General features: G+C 46.4%; 1 protein-coding gene across 5 annotated transcripts in view; it reads left to right on the top strand.

Annotated features, from left to right (window-relative positions):
- Window positions 1-15697, top strand: part of ARL3 (ARF like GTPase 3) — a 31529-nt gene extending 15832 nt beyond the window's left edge. The window contains exons 5-7 of one of the 5 annotated variants that reach the window (XM_080347428.1): window positions 1857-1973; window positions 10541-14795; window positions 15174-15212. In XM_080347428.1, the coding sequence (XP_080203554.1) occupies window positions 1857-1973; window positions 10541-10588 (165 nt within the window). In that variant the 3' untranslated portion in view covers window positions 10589-14795; window positions 15174-15212. Of the gene's footprint in view, window positions 1-1787; window positions 1974-3653; window positions 8910-10540; window positions 14796-15173 lie in introns of those variants that run through there. The other 4 variants (XM_080347425.1, XM_080347426.1, XM_080347427.1 and 1 more) reach the window with 4 other exon arrangements.
- The last annotated feature ends 296 nt before the right edge of the window (window positions 15698-15993 follow it).

Here is a 15993-nt window from a genome sequence, read left to right as displayed (position 1 = left end):
AACAAGGAAAATAGGTAGCCTAATTCCGTTTAAATAGAACGTTTTTCATTACAGTTATACAATAATAGCAAAAAGAGCCCAATGCTGAAAGCAGAAACTTCCCTAAGTCCTTTAAACCTTGCCAAGCCAAGACCCTGAGGAATCCTGTTTTCTTATTTATGAAGTTGAAATGGAAATCATATTGACTTGATTGTCTTTTGGATGTAACTGAAAAAAAAATAGAAAGCTAAGAACTTTGTAACTAGGACTGGCCAGAAAATAAGATTTCCATTTTGTAACATTTTATGTTCTATGGTGGAACAAAAATAGGACTTTTGAACTGTATTTTCTGAAATTCAGAAAGTGACAGTGTCCCAAAATAGCAAGCAACAGACTTACCCCTCAGAAATAGGAGATTTAGTTTAAAGCCCTCTGTTCTTGCTTAATTTGAAGGAGGCACTTCATCTTTCACCTCTCACGTATCATGGGCACACCCTGACAGCAGAACTGTTGGTTGTTCTAGGGGTGGGGAGAATCTTTGTCCTGCTTAAGCTATTTCATTTTATATCAGTAATGAAATATTCACTGGACAAAAGAGAGTGAGAAGAAGCAGAAGCTTAAAGTAATTGCCCGAGTCAGGTGGCGTCAGCCTGGACCCCTCAGATTTCCGCAAACACTTTTGGTTTCAATAAATAAGCCATGTCAGATGAAAGACCTATTTTGTTGAAAAATTTTCAGCCAACTCTGTAACTCCATTCTCTCGTCCTGGTTTCCAAACCAAACATTGCTTTTGGGGGGATGGAGTCAGATTTCTGCTGCAGTTTAGCATCTCCCCAAATGCACTCATTTAATCCACAAGTTTCTAGCCAGTGAATGAAAGTTGTTAGGACAGTATCTGAGAGCATGAGACCTTTCCAGCTGAATAAGGAGCCCACAAAAATCTCATGAACTCATCTATCTGCCAGCAGTCCCTACAGGTTCAAGTTCTGCTGGGTTTGTCGTATGTTCACATAGGGAAGTGACTTAAGACTGTGTGCATGTTTCGCATGAGGCCATTGCACAACACTAGACATGAAGTATTTCAGCCATTGCTGATCCACTGCAGACTCCAATTTGGGCTATTAAAAGAATCTCTTTGAGTCACCCAGTTTTGAATGAACAAACCCATTTCTCAAGATGCCACCCAATGTGTGCTGTGCATATGGAGCCAAAATCCAGCTAGTAAAGTTGATCTAGCTTGTCTTCAGCTAGGCAATGCCTTCAGAAGCATCAGCACTTTCTTGTGGGAGGAAGATTTCGATTTCTGGGGAGAAATAAAAAAGTCCTCTCCAGCTCAAATTGGAGTGTATAAAACCTGGAACAAAACCCTGAAACTCGTTATTAGCTAAGGTATTGGGGCTGGTGTCAACAGCTGCTCAGGTACAAATGCCAGTCAGGCAATAACTTAGGACAGATGCCTCATACTGCCAATTTACATGGTTTTTTGCTGTTTCATCAGTTTTGGTCTCCTGGGAGCAGGGACTGGTAAAACACGGAGTTGTAGCCTTTAAGGCAACTGCTAATTTCAGACCAAGATTTTGAAGATTTTTGTAACCTGTAATTGGAAGAAATAGCTTTTGAACCTTGGGCAGGGATGATTGTATACATTTTTGCTCTCTTATAATAAGATCTAGGTTTCAATGGAACACACTCTTCCAGCATTTGCCCTAAATATATTTCTAATTAGAGACAACCGCTGGTGGTTGAAGGTTTTCTTCCCTTCCGTCTCTCCATCTTACTCCCCCCCAACTCCCTTGTAAATGATATAGGAGCTGGCTGAGCTTTTGGACGAAGAAAAGCTTAGTGGAGTCCCCGTGCTCATATTTGCTAACAAGCAGGATTTGCTGACGGCTGCCCCTGCTTCGGAGATTGCCGAGGGACTGAACCTACACACAATCCGGGACAGAGTCTGGCAGATCCAGTCTTGTTCAGCTCTCTCAGGAGAGGGAGTGCAGGTGAGGCTCTGCAGAAGGCTTGCTGTGCCAGCAGGCCATCTGTGAGAGAGTTGTCTGTTCATCTGCAGGGTGGGGCTGGACCGGCTGCTTCACAAAGGAGGGTCAGCACGGCCAAACCCTTGCAGCACAGAACACAGGGGGCACGTGTCTCCTCACCTGTGCAAAGGGGAGGGGGAGCTGTGGGCCCTTGGGATTGCTCCATCCCCAGGAAAGGGGAGAGCGATCACCTCCCCATCCAGGACCCCCTGGCTGGGTCAAACGAAGATATTGATTTATTCTAAAGAGACTGCTGTCAAGTTAATCATTTTCACAAAACAAATCGTCTTTTACTATTAACCCCTTTGACTGTTGCAAGTATGCACTTTAGAAATCTGATTTACCTTCGCTACTAATGTCGTTTGACATTTTGCTCAATCCAGGTGCCAGATAGAAACTGTTCGATTTTTCTGATCCAAGGAAATGCTAGAGTTGCACGTGGGGCAAAGACTGCTCCTAATGGCAGCATGTGGGGCACCAAAAACCCACCGAGGGGGCTGAGCGGTGTTCCTGTGCTGAACTGTAAAAGCTATGTTTTGGGCTCCTGCACTGTAGCCAGTTCCTGCAGTACAGAAGCTCTTTGTGATGTAAATGGGACCTTGGCTTGTGTAGTTCACTCTTAGGCTTTCCTGAATGAATGAAATATTTGCAGTGCTCACAATCCGAGCAGTTGGGAGTACTCTCTTCGCTGATATTTAAAGAAACAGAATGGTGAAGACATCTATCTTCATTGCAGATTCAGTAAAACCTTATTTGCAAATGCTACAGAGCTGTTCAGGATAGACAGATCTCAGGCTGAGTATGAAGAGTCACAGAAGCAGCCTGCAACACTGAGTGGGCAGTAAAGTGGCAGATGAAATTCAGTGTTGACAAATGCAAAATAATGCACATGAGGAACAACAACCCTAACTATACACACACAATGATGGAGTTGAAATTAGCTGCCATTGCTCAGAAGCAGATCATTGGGAACAGCTTAGTGCTCATCAAAGACCAGAGAGCAAAATCGAATGCTAGAGAATTATCAGAGAGCCAACATGAAACATCCCAGAAAACATTTCTTTTGTAGCAGGATAAAGACAGGTTGGGTCCATACCTTGTACATGACATTAATTTGCCCCATCTAAAAAGATTTTAGTAGAATCATAGATTCCAACAAAAAAATAAGGTTGAAGGGTCTTCAGAAGGTGTTTAGACCAACCTCATGTTTAAAGCAGGAATAACTGTGAGTCTGAAGGAGGTTGCTGATGGCCTTGTCCAGTCAAGTTATAAATATATCCAGGCATGGAGATTCCACAGCCTCTCTAGGTAACCTCTTCTAGCACTTAACTACCTTCATAAAAAATATTGTCCACATATCTGCTCAGAATTAGGAGATATTTGAGAATCCTCTATTGAGAATGATTAGTAGCACACAGTGGCATCTGTACACAGAGATAATAAACAGATTAGGACTTGGAGCTTGGAAGAGAGAGGACAGAGAGTGAGAAAACGTTCAGGATTTATAAAATAAGGTATAAAAATGTCAGATAGATTATATATTATTTTTCATGTTGCTAGAGGAAGGGCATTCCTAATGCAATAGTCAGACAACAGCTTAAAATAAATAAGTGCTTCATTGTAAGTTATATAATTAAATTGCAGATCTCATTGGCACAGGATGTGGAGACCAAAGGTATCGGTTGGTTCAGAAAAATACAAAGTGAATTTCTGAAGAAGAGATCCACAGGCAATTAACCTGAGATCTGGAGGCAGCTCTTCCATGAGGAACACCCTGGGCCATGGACGGGGAGGAAAGAACAGAGCAAGGAGGGTCCCGTTCCTGCATGTTCCTTCCCTTGGTATCCAGAAAGGGGATGCTGGCTTGGATAGACCATTGGTCCGAGCCAGTACAACAGTTCTTCTGATTTAAAATTCTTAACCTGATGTTTAGACCTAAACATAGTAGATTATGTCCTCCAAAGGGCCTATATTTAGTTAGCTGAGATACAAATTAAACTATGTTGCAGCCAATCTTGTGAAAGGCTTCAACTCTAATCTTTAGTTTGAATTGGTGGTGGTAGAAGGAAATGCATTGCACAGTGTCAGGGTATATTCCAGTCTAAAGAAATATGATCAAGAAAGCAAGGCTGTAGTTCACAGGGTTGCTGGCCAGCATAGGCCACCTTCTCCCCTCCTCCAGGCCCTCCTCTAGTTTATGGAAGTCTAAGTTAGTTCTCCAGCTGTGAAGGGACAGTAAAGTGGCAGATGAAATTCAGGGACGCATGTTGCATGTGGAAGAACTAAGTGATAGAAAGTGGCACTTTCTGTTCATGAGCTTTGACAAATGCCTCCTTCTTGCTCTGGTCTGTGGACTCGCTGGAGTGACCTGTGCAGTTCTTTTTCGATAACTCCTCCTTACTGTGCCTGCTCCTTGAAGTGCGGTGCATCCCAATACATTCAGTACAGTAAAATATGCAGTCCAGTACTCTCTGCAGGAGAAATTAAATCTGCTGCTGCATTCACTTTCAGAAGACAAGAGCTAAATAAAAGTATTTGCAGGCCTGTATATTTTGTTCATCATCCTTATCTAGACAAATTAATTTAGATGTAGGCAAGATAACGTCCTGCTTTGTTGACTGCAGTCTCATTGCCCTAAATACTGCAGCTTATTCCATAAATGATTACTGCAGGAAGGTCAGGGAAGTCACAACAAACTCTGTACAACTTGTAGAAGAAGAGCCACTACATTTCCCCTCTGTCATAACTCCAGCCCTGTCAAATCAGACAGCAAGAATGCCAAACTCTCCCTTGGAAGCTCATTGAACAAAATGGTTTGGGAGATGGCTTTTAAAACAAAGGATTTTGGTTGCAGCTGGATCAGCCTGGGAAGAAACAGCATATTCAGTCCTCACTCTAAAGAGAGGTCAACATGCTCAAAATTCAGGCGAATCAAAGAAGAACTTGTTTAAAGACTGATATTAAGAAAGGTAGTTTTGAGGATTATGGTACACAGTACCTCTACCAGTGGCTCAGAAAGGAAGCTCTCTATGTGCAGTTAAATCTCAGGTCACTGCTTTAAGGCCTTCTTTAAGAAATGACAATGAGTGACAGCAAAATAAATGAAGACATGGAAGCATCAGGTATTCAGAATGAAAACCAAGGAGCAAGCATGCTAACCGTCACTGCTGAGGGAACGTATTAGCGAGAGTAGAACTGGAGGCGTCACTGACAGAATTCGAAAGGAAGAGTGGTGGCGTATCTAGTACTGAGCATGTGCAGGAACAGAGTTCATAGGGGAAGGTTTTTGTGACAGCTTGAAGGAAGAGCAATGAGCAAAGATAAATAATGCACATACATGAAGGACAAATAGTTTGAAGGTCACTTAATTAGTTTAGCTGCTAGCACCATGGTGTATAGAATTGGGTAGTTAAGACTGGGGATTTCAAGGTTAATGAGATTAGATTATGGTTAATAGAATGATATAAATTTAGAGAAGTTAACTATTGTTTGAAATGGGTTATTTAATAAAACTGTTAATTAAGGAGGGATTCCATATCGTCATCTTCCCTTTGCAAATTAACCATTGGGGACTCTGGAAAAGGGGCCCAGCCATGTCCTGGGCAGGCTCAGAAGAGAGGTGACTGGGTTAACTGGAAAGCCCATGCAGCGTTCTCTGGAAGGCAGCTGGTAGCCCCCATTATGCCAGCTGAAGACTTCATTACCTGCTGACTGTAACCACGGGCAGCACTCCTCTTGTTAATCAGACTTCATGGTGCCAGTGGGGGAGGAGTGGCATCCCTCCCGCTTAAAGGCTTTTTTCAGGCAAAATGTCTGTTTGTATCTAGATTTTATCCTTCAGCCCTAGTGGGGAAAGCAGGAAAGCCTTTTCTCCATGCCACAGCCATTGGGGCTCTGCCTCTGGAGCAACGTCCTGCACCAGCTTACACCAAGACCCTTGCATGGGGACAGCAAACGAGGGAGGTGATCACCGATGTCAACAGAGAAAAACATAAGGGAACTGTTGCCTCACAACGTCTCTCTTGCGGTTGTGTTTTGTGACCAGATCTCCAAGTGTAGTCCTTGGCTTGTAAAGCTGCGTACATTCCACCTTGGCTGGCTGGGGTGAAAGCAGGCAGGACTCCTCTGCTGGAGGTGTTATTTAGGGGCCAGGGTGCGAATGAAACATGACTTGAGGCTTTGGACCGGTCTGTGCTCTGCAGCTTGTTTTTTGTCTGAAGCAAGAGTCTCTGATGAAGGCAGCAGGAGCTCAGCCTGCCCTGAGGAATCATCTCCAGAATGATGCTGCAGCATATTGTGTCCAGAGTCTCCCAAGCATAATGGCCCCCTGGAGACCATTAAAAGCCAGTGAAACTGAGAGTAGCCACTAAACTTCTCCGATTTATGCCAGCGCTGGTCTGGCCCAAAGGACTGTGGGAGGGGCTGAGCCGCCTTCTCCTCCCTGGCTGTTTCAACCCAGTTGAGAATGAAGCCCAAGACCTCAGTTAATGCTGATGCTGCCAGTCAGCACTTTCATAGGGGCAAGATTCACAACAGGACCCCCAGCAACGTTGTATCCTCAGAACGAAGTTTTGTCTTAACCAGGGCAGGCTAGATGGGGATCTTCCACATCTTAGCAAGGTTCTGGGGCTACTTGTAAATGTGATTTAAAACCAATTTTGATGACTGTAGCTCTCTTGGGGCAGGCAGAGCTGGTGCTGGTCAAGGAAAAGTGACCACATTTCAGATTATAGGGCAAAGTGTTGTGATTTTTAAGCAGGGCAAGGAGGGAGTCTACAGCACTGCATCAGGGATACAAGGTCTCAGAGGACAAAAGAAAAGCTCACATCTGTGTGAGAACCAATGGATGATGTACTTGGGGGAGCCTGTAAAAGCCACCCTGTATGACTGGAGGTGCAAAGAAATGGCAGATAACGAAGGCACAGTCCTAGCTGTGCAGAGGGAGAAGAAAGTGACAGTTAAAATAATGCATACCAAAAATGCTAGAGATGGAGAATTTTGCACTTGCCTGACCCAATTTGTTATGGCAGACAGAGGATTACATGAAAGGATTAAGCTTTGCTGTCCTTAAGGTCACATTAGGGGTCACAAGTTTGTGGCCTTGCCTGATCCCTGGCTTGCAGGGGAGCAGAAATTGGGAGGCTTTTTATGGGGTGGAAAGGACTTGTTCGCTGTGTTTGAAGTCAGATTACTTCACTCCCGTAGCCGCAAAGCTGATAATGCAGAGAATAAGTGAGCAGTGGGCTAATCTCAGGCAGGACTTTTTCTTTCTCCTGGGGAAGGCTCTACCAGTCCTTTCCCAAAGGGCGCTGGAGAACAACTCCCTTGGCACAACGGCAGATGTGACTGCAGCGAGGCGGGGTTGTGCCGAGCAGCATTTCTCTGCAAGAAGCATTATCCTCTTCCCTGGAGTTCTCTCTCTTTTTGCTTTGGTAAAGTTTACTAGCTGCTTGTTAAGAAGCTAAGAGAAGCAAAGCTAAAAGATCTGAAATATTTTCCTGGCTAAGTTTTCCCAGGGTTGACTTGAGGCTGGAATACTAATGTTGTATCCGTCTCCATCCTCAGAGTACCTGCCAATGCCTCTATGTCTCAACAAAGCAGCTCAAGGACATCTATCAAGATCTAAATGTTACTGTAGGGATTGTACTTTCTGCACAGAACCATCTTTTCAACATGCAGATGTAGGGACAAAGCGTGTAGGGACAAGGGATGACAACAGTTGACTCCTTGTGGACCTGACTCTTTCAAGCACCTTTTCTTCCTTCTTGTGTGCCTTCCCCATAGCAGCTCTTTGTGTTTGTAGCAGCTTCCCTGGATTTCTCTATCATACCAACGCTCCATCCTGATTCAAACCTTAGGTAGAAAAACGGCAAACATACCTTTTAGTTTCTTTTGTTTTCCATTGTATTTGCTATTCTCCAAAGCATCTGGGGACGCTGCAGAACACACACCCCCTGAGGAAGCTGCACCGGAAGCTCCAGAGGTAGTGGTGATGTGGCTGAAAATGAGGAAGGTGTCTTACACATACTCCTTTGATACAACACACGTAGAGCTGAGCGTGTTCGTTTTCCCTTTATCCCTGTCAGACAGAGAGATATTTACAATTAAATGTGATTTTTTTTCTGTCAATTAACTTATAACAGAAGAGAGATTTTAAAATCTATTCCTGCTTTAAAAGTTCAGTGACCTACTTACATATTTCAAGCCCACTTGGAGTTCACCTTTCCTCTTGCATTTTGCTATGTCATTCTTTTGCCCTCGTTATATGCTTGATGCAGCCAGGCTCCCAGCCGTGGTAAATCCCATCATAAACTCTGCTTTATGACCCTTGCTGCGCTGGCACTGAAACGGTCCGTCTTTCCCCTTCCCGAGCTCCCGAACAGCAGGCAGAGTTTTAATCACTGTGAATTCAGGTTGCGGTCAGATCAGGTAGAAGATAGGATGCATGTTTGTTGTTTTGCAGTGATGCATTGTTTCTGGGATTACTGTGCTGAATAGCAGAGGGTGTCAGCTGATATTTATTACTTTAAGCTGTCTCAGCTGTTCTGGTTCAGCAAATAAACCTACATTCAAAATGAATGAGGAGCTCTGCTTGCCTTGTATGCCATGATGTGTGCAAATGTGATTATTGCTTCCGAGGCAGGGGAAGCTGAAATCATTGTGGGAGCTTTTTGAGTTATTTATTTATTTTTACTCTTTGCAGGCAATCATGCAGATTTCTAAAGCACACAATCGAGCCAAAGGCTTGACACCTCTCCTCCTAGCCCCATTGTTAAGCCCTGGCATTCCTCATGCTGGGAATCACTTGCTCCCTCTCTCTCTAAAGTGATAAGCTTTAAACCACGCTATTGATTGCTTAAGGCATTACATGTTTTACACCTAGGTTATCAGTGTTATTGAAAGGGGAAGACACAAAGCTATTGGGCCTTAAAATGAATCTACCTCTCGTCTTTTCCCATTTGCTCTGAGGATTTCAGACAATTTGTTTTACACTGATCTCTGCTGTGGAGATAAATAAATGAAACTGGAGACATCAACCCTCCCCAAGGTTAGAGTTAGAAGTGTTATTAGTGTAGGGCCTCATGTGCACCCCAGCACAAGCTGGGCTCGCTTATTCTTTATTTAACGCAGCAACAAGGGCTGATCTCAGAAGTTGCTGCTCCCCTTCAGATAAGAAGTGTCACATAGCGCAGCTATCAAGGTGAATTGGTATTTTCAAGTGAGAACCTCTCTGCTTCTGATTAAGCCCTGAGGACTCCCTCTCTTCTCTCTTAACTCTTTAGCTCCCCTCCGACGCAGCCGCCACCTTCGTGCTGAGGGGCAACACGGCGGCACGGCGGTGGCTCTCGGCTCACCCCAAGGGCCTGCTGTGCTATGCCTTTGGCCACCTGTCCTTGGGGCAGCTGGGGTCCTTGGGAGCCTTAGGGCAGTTTGGGGACAAGGGCATAGGAAGCTGGTGACACTGCTACCACAGGGCTAGCAGCAGTGCCGGCCCAAAGGCTCTGGTCTTTTTTAGGGTCTCACTATTGTTTTAATGATCCAAAAATTACCATTGACCATAATACAGTGAAATCCCCCCTTCCAGAACTCCAGGGTGACATTTGCCCAATTTCTGAGCACAAAGATGTGTCATTGTCCTCTCATCCCAGAAACCCTACCAGCCTTCTTTCTGCCCTGAGCCGCCCTGTTGGCAGAGATACCTCGTAGACAGGGTAGAGGTATTAGATGCTATGGGACACAAATATGAAGAGATTGTGCATCTTGTGCTCTGTTTTGCGCATCTCACAACAGATAAGTGACAGGAGCAGATAAAATGTTACTTTGCCCTTCAATAGCATGTCCCATTCTGGGATCTCAGCAATAAACTTGTGACTTGGATATTCACAGCACAAGTGTTACCATCCTGCTGGTGATGGTCAGGGATGTCGTGCAGATATTTTTACAGAAATGCTCAGAAGAGTATATCCTCCTCTTAAAACATGGCCACATCTGTTCTCACTGAGCTCCTGTGGGACCCCTCAGGAACCGGGAGCAGGGTCCAGATCTGGTTGTTGCAGTGGCTTTCATGGATCTGGATTTCAAGGCTTGCAGCTGAGTAGAGAATTAGAGCTGTATTCTTAAGAGGGAGCTCACCGTATAACAAACAGCCCCCTAAAATCCATGGTCTCAAAGACAAGTTGACTTGCCCGAGGTTACACAAATCATCTGTAGCTGCACCTGGAACTGAGCCTTCATCTGCCACTGACGTACCTCGACTGCAAAGTGATCCTTCCTCAGAGGACCTACACATAGCGACATGATGAGACGATGATACTTTTTATGGTCAGATGAAAGATTTAATAACCTCTGTGTGACAACATCTACCAAGCAATGAAACACTTGTTTTTTTACCCACGGCGGTTTTGGGCACAAGAAGGCAGGAGGGGGCTAGATGAGGAGGCAGAACACGGTGCTCGCAGAAGGGTGGTTGGGTAGGATTGGGGGATGCCTTTTCCCGTCGCTTGACTAACATTACCTTTCTCTCTCTGAAGGACGGCATGAATTGGGTGTGCAAAAATGTCAGTGCTAAGAAGAAATAAAGCATTCTGAGCTGCATGGAAATGGAGGAGCGGTGGGAGCAGAATTCTAGCCTGAAAACACTAATTTGCTGCTTTCTGACCAAATGTTTTTCCATCTGTGCACAGCTACAGCTGTTAAAAGAAAAAAAAAAAAAGAAAGGAGAGAAAGAAAAGGGAACAACATCGGCTAAAACCCACTGCTGGATTTGGAACTCGACCTGCTCTTTAGTATAATTTTTTAATCCCAATAAAGGAATGATATATTTCCTTCCTATGCATAAATAATATTAAATGTCTGATTAGCAAGCAAGTTTGTAAGCAGAAGCGAGACTGTGATTCAGTGTGGAGCAGAGGGAGTGGTGAGTTACTGTAGTTGCTTAGATGCATAGGACCTGCCCTATACGTGCAGGTTTGCGGTTGCTGAGGACACACTCAGGTGTCATTCGCAGCTTCCCCTCAGTGACAGATAAAATGCGATTATGTTACCGATTGTGGGTAGTTTCTTAAAATAAAGCTGCTAAGGAGTCATTTGTGTAATGAGGGTAGAAGACTTCCACATATTCCTATAGCCATAAAAGAGGAGTTTGATCATAACGAGGCACTGTTGCATTGCGACACCGCCATAGAAGGGAGAAAAGGGTTATATGTGTATAATTGAAGCTCTTTACAGTTGGAATAATGCAGGATGAGCGTGCCTAGGGCTTTTCTCGCAGCTGAAGGAGAATTCAGCCCAGCATTTCACCTTGAGCCAGCAAAAAACGTGGTTCCTACGTTCAGTAAATTCCGTATGTGAGATTAGTCTTGATGTTGAACAATCCCTGTTGATTTTCCCTTGATGTTAAGGCAACTCTGCTGCAAAATGCAATTAAGTCCATGATTACTTTCTAGAATGAGATACCAGGTCCCAGGTTTCCTTTTTGAAATATGTAAAATATATTCTGCTACTCCCCGTTCCTCGGCAGGCCCTGCCTAGCCCTTGGGGGGCCAGGGGCTGCCCCTCAGCGAGCAGGCTGCCCAGGGCCCCCCAGCCCGGGGCCGCTGCGGGTTGCCCTGTTGGAGGGTGAGGAGGCTGATGAACGGCAGATGGGAAGCACTCTGTAAAACGAGGATTCATTCTGCCCCAATCTGGCTTTCCTCTAAAAGGATGCAATCACTGAAATAGGAAAGAGAATGTGTTTTCCACCTCCTCGTCCCCAATTCAAATATAGCCCCAACTGACAGTGAGCAGGAGTCATTAGCACGCCAAAGCAGCCATGTCCTGCGTGAAGCGAGCTTGGTGACTCCTGGGCCAGCTTCTAATGCACAGATGGTAAAATAATCCCACTGCCCTGCTTGCCAGCTTTGTTTGCTGCCTGCCTGCGAAAGGCCAGAGAATAACTAGGGACTGCATTACCCCTTCCACCTCTTGGAGACCGACCGGCGGGCAGGACGGGGAAAGCTGCGTGTACTAAAGCATGTGGCTTTACCACGCGTCAGCGAGTTGACTCATGGACCCGGGCAGACGGCTGACACCCCTGGAGCTCCCAGCTCTTTGCTCCTCCCTTCCCTGGACGTCTCCACCTCACGGCAGAAACATCTGCACTGTATGTGAAGCAGCCCCTGGCTGCCTACGTGTTACAGCTCTGGCAGATTAAAATCATGTGGGGCTGATTCCGGGTCCCCCCGTACATCAAGATGTGCAGTAGCGGTTCAGGGGTTGTAGCTCAGCTGTCTCGGCTGTGGCTGGGGGCAGAGGGACAGCTGGGACAACAACAGCTTCAGCAATCCAACCTTAATCTGCCCGCGTCCGTGAGTCAGCACCCTCCGAGTGCATGTCTCTGGCACTGAGGCAGGACATGTGTGCCGGCGTAGCACAGCCTTGCTTTAAGCACTGGACAACTGGGAGGGGGAAAAGAGCCGGCTCAAGCGAGCTGTTAAGCAGTCTCTAATGACAAAGTGACACAGCTCCATGGCTTGAGTAAGGAGTCATGAGATGAGATGTTCATTTAAACTTAGCTTGTTCAGTGACGACTCAGCTGCATTGGCTTGTCAGGAACCCCGGGAATCTGACCAACACATGTTCCTGGGTCAGCCCAAGGAGGAGAAATGCATCCTAGCATCATCTTTTCCTTGCGATTAATGCATTTGCATGATGCAAGTGCTGTAAAGAGTTGCAGCCCTTTCTGGCAGGCGTGCTTCGCGCCGGCTGAGCGACAGAGCTGTGTGGCAGGTACCCCTGAGCTCCGGAGCTGCCCGTGCGGTGTGCCGGGTGCGGGCTGCAGTGGTTGGGTACCCCTCCCCTGGTCCAGGCAGGACAGGGCAAAGTCCCCCTGGGGGCCCACGTGTTGATCCTTCTCACTTGTAAGGGAGCTGAGTGGGTGCTTCCCTTCTCCATACATTTTTTACCAGTGGCATTTTTTACCTTGTGACACCCTACTTGTGCCACACATAGCTTTCTGGATCAAAAAAAGCATCCAGGAGGGTAATTTGATTTTTTTTAGGCTCACATTGGTTAATCTTGGAAATGTGTGTAAAATAAATATATAGCAATTCTCCTATCACTTCAACTTGGAAGAAATAATTGCCTTACTGAACTCAGGATCCAGAAGTGTTTGCTGGCTCATTCCTTACATCTGCGTGTGGCTACACGTATTGATTGCGTGCATGTGTACCAGCCAGAGCTTCACCCGTAATCCAGTAGATGAATTTGGTTTACCTGCGACAGGTAGTAAGAGAGGAAGACTGTGACAGAGCAAGCTGTCCTGGAAGGATGGAGGTGGAAGGTTAAAATGACCATGACTTAAGTAAAACATCCTGAAGTGATGACTGTCAATGTTCCTTGTGTTGTGAACATCTCTCTGTGCATCAACTTGGTGAAAATGTAAAAGAATTTGAAGTTCTGTTCACTTGCTGCTCCTTATCTGAATGTATTTACATCCGCTATGCCCTCTGCACCTGGCTAAACACCACCTGTAAAGCAGGCTGGGGCCAGCCGAAAACAGCGTTCAGCAAAACCCCTGCCCCTCTGCCGGCCCTTCCGCTCTTGTTCGGGTTATGGTAATCACACACGCAAGGCTTTGTCCTTCCGACGCTATCTGCTTTGCCTTCCGTTAAATGAGATTCGGGGATGCAAACTGTCTCATTGCTATGGGTGGAGCTCTGCCGCACGTCGCATCGATTCATAGATTTCTGAAGCCAGAAGGGACCATGATGTTCCCGTCTCCTGACTTCCCGCATAACACAGCCCATTAAAAGCCACCCCGCTGGCACGGTGAGGTGTGGGTGAATTAAAACATCTCTGGCGGGAAGACACCCGGTCTTGAATTAAAGGTTCGAAGTGACAGATCCACCCCAGACCTCGAGAAGTTTATCGCAGGGGTTAATTCCCCTCCCGCGGGGAGTTTGCCTTGCTTCACTTTCACATGGTTAAATCTGGTTTTACCTTTGCAAGAGATGAAGGCCGCCTCTCCTGCCCCTTTGTGCTCTCTGGAGGGGAGACGTGACGGAGAAGTGAAATTCTCCACGGGCACGTGAGGAGATGTGGGTGCCAGCCCCGCTGCCGCCTCGAGCGCTGCGCGAGGGGACTCGTGTCCTCTGGCTGCAGCCCTGCTGGTGTCTGTCCTTGCCCTCGGGGAGTGCTTGCCAAAGCCCCGGGCAGCCTTCTCCTGTTTGTCCCCCTGCCAATACTGCTTCTTGCACATTAATGACTATTTTCTCTGACGAAAATATAACTGATCACCACACTTTTTTTATTATTAAGTGTACTGGGTTGAGACCAACCTACTTAAATTCCCCACCCCCCGCCCCACAGGGCTCGCTCTTCTGCAAATGTAAAAAGGTGGCGGCTGTTGCATTCCCTGGGCTGGCTGGGTCCACACAAGCTCGCTCTTTTATGTTCCCTTTTCAAATTTCACCAAAAAAGGGGTATTTGCAATATCTGGTTGTGTTGTTACTCGGTACATAATTTAGATGTCATTGTCAAAAAAAAAAAGAAATTAAAGTTTAGTAGAAAGACAACTGGTGTTTGGGAGTGATCCTTTTTTCTTCGACAGGCTCATGTTTCCAGCGGTCAGGCGAGGACTGTGCCTTCCCACGGAGCCGCCAGGCAGTCTGCGAGGCTGCTCTTCCACCGCTCCCCTCTCGTCCCCCATCACAGGCGGCCGCCAGCACTAGAAGTGGTTGAAACTGCTGGAAGAAGCCTTTTCCCTTTGGATTTTCACTTGTCCAAAACCATCAGGAAAGCCAGCCAGTGAGAAAGGCAAACTTGGGGAGGATCTTCTTGGTTCAGAAATAGTTTCATAGGTTAGAGAAAAGCGTGTCATGAAACACGTTCCCACTGACCTGGCAGGAAAAGGGAAAAAGAAAAGCAGCGAACGATTTGGGTTTGGTTCCGTGAAGTGGAGTTTGGAGGGGGAAGCGAATTCTGGGGTTGCTTCTTTCCAACTAATTTGACTCATTACTGTTCCTGCAACACCAGGATGGGCCAAAAAACAAGAAGCTGTTAGAGCTCTTTAAAGCATCAGGTCCCTCCCTGCACAGCCAGGATGCCTGGAAGGCTGTCAGAGCCACTGGAAAATAACATTATAGATGGTCACACTTAATTTCTTTTCTCCTTTTTTTTTTTTAGGCATGCTTTATACTGAATCCTGGTATTTTTTCAGCGAAGTAGGAAATACTTTTTCATCTTGTTTGCCTAATGGATTGGATGTGAAAAATATTTCTCTGGCAAGTGAACACCCTGAGAGTTGTTTGACTTGTCAGGCCGTTATGTATCGGCCCCTGCGGCCCCTGCCCCTGAAGCTGCTGCGCTTCCCCTCTCCTGTTGCTGTTTACGGTGGGACACGCTGTAATTTATGGCAAGGCTGCGTGTGACCTTGCATGCGTCTGCGAGAGCGAACCACAGCTCCCTTCCCCGCACAAGCCCCGCTTTACATCCACATGATGAATTTAGTGCTCCTGAAAGGACAAGGAACCAAGTGGACTGGATGCGGGGAGGGGAAAAAAAGAAAATAATAATAATCCACAGCCTGAAGGAGAAATAAACACTGAGATTTTTGTTCCTCTTTGACCAGTATTTCCTTCTTCTTTACGACCTCGCAGCCCCTAGCCGGCTGCCTTTATCAGAGCAGAGGAACCACCGGGGGCTGCACAGCCCAAGATCTCAGCTGTCGCCTGTTGCACGGGCACCCCCGGCCCTGCTGGGACACGCGTGGGCGAGGGGCTGCGCCCCAGCCCTGCTGGGACACGCGTGGGCGAGGGGCTGCGCCCCAGCCCTGCTGCCCGCCCGGCCGGGCGCCCACCCAGGTGCTGCGCTGGAGCTGTTGTAATTTTCTTTTATTTTGTTTTGTTTAAGTGGAAACAAGCTCACACCGCAGCCTTGTGATTGGCTCCTGGCTAAATTGCAGCTTCGAGCTCAGTTGGCTGAATTTGGGCTTGTTGGATTTTTT

This window comes from Nesoenas mayeri, assembly GCF_963082525.1.
Source record: "Nesoenas mayeri genome assembly, chromosome: 7".
NCBI lineage: Eukaryota > Metazoa > Chordata > Aves > Columbiformes > Columbidae > Nesoenas > Nesoenas mayeri.
The sequence above is the reverse complement of the archived record's forward strand: the minus strand, read 5'-3'. Positions and strand labels throughout refer to the sequence as shown.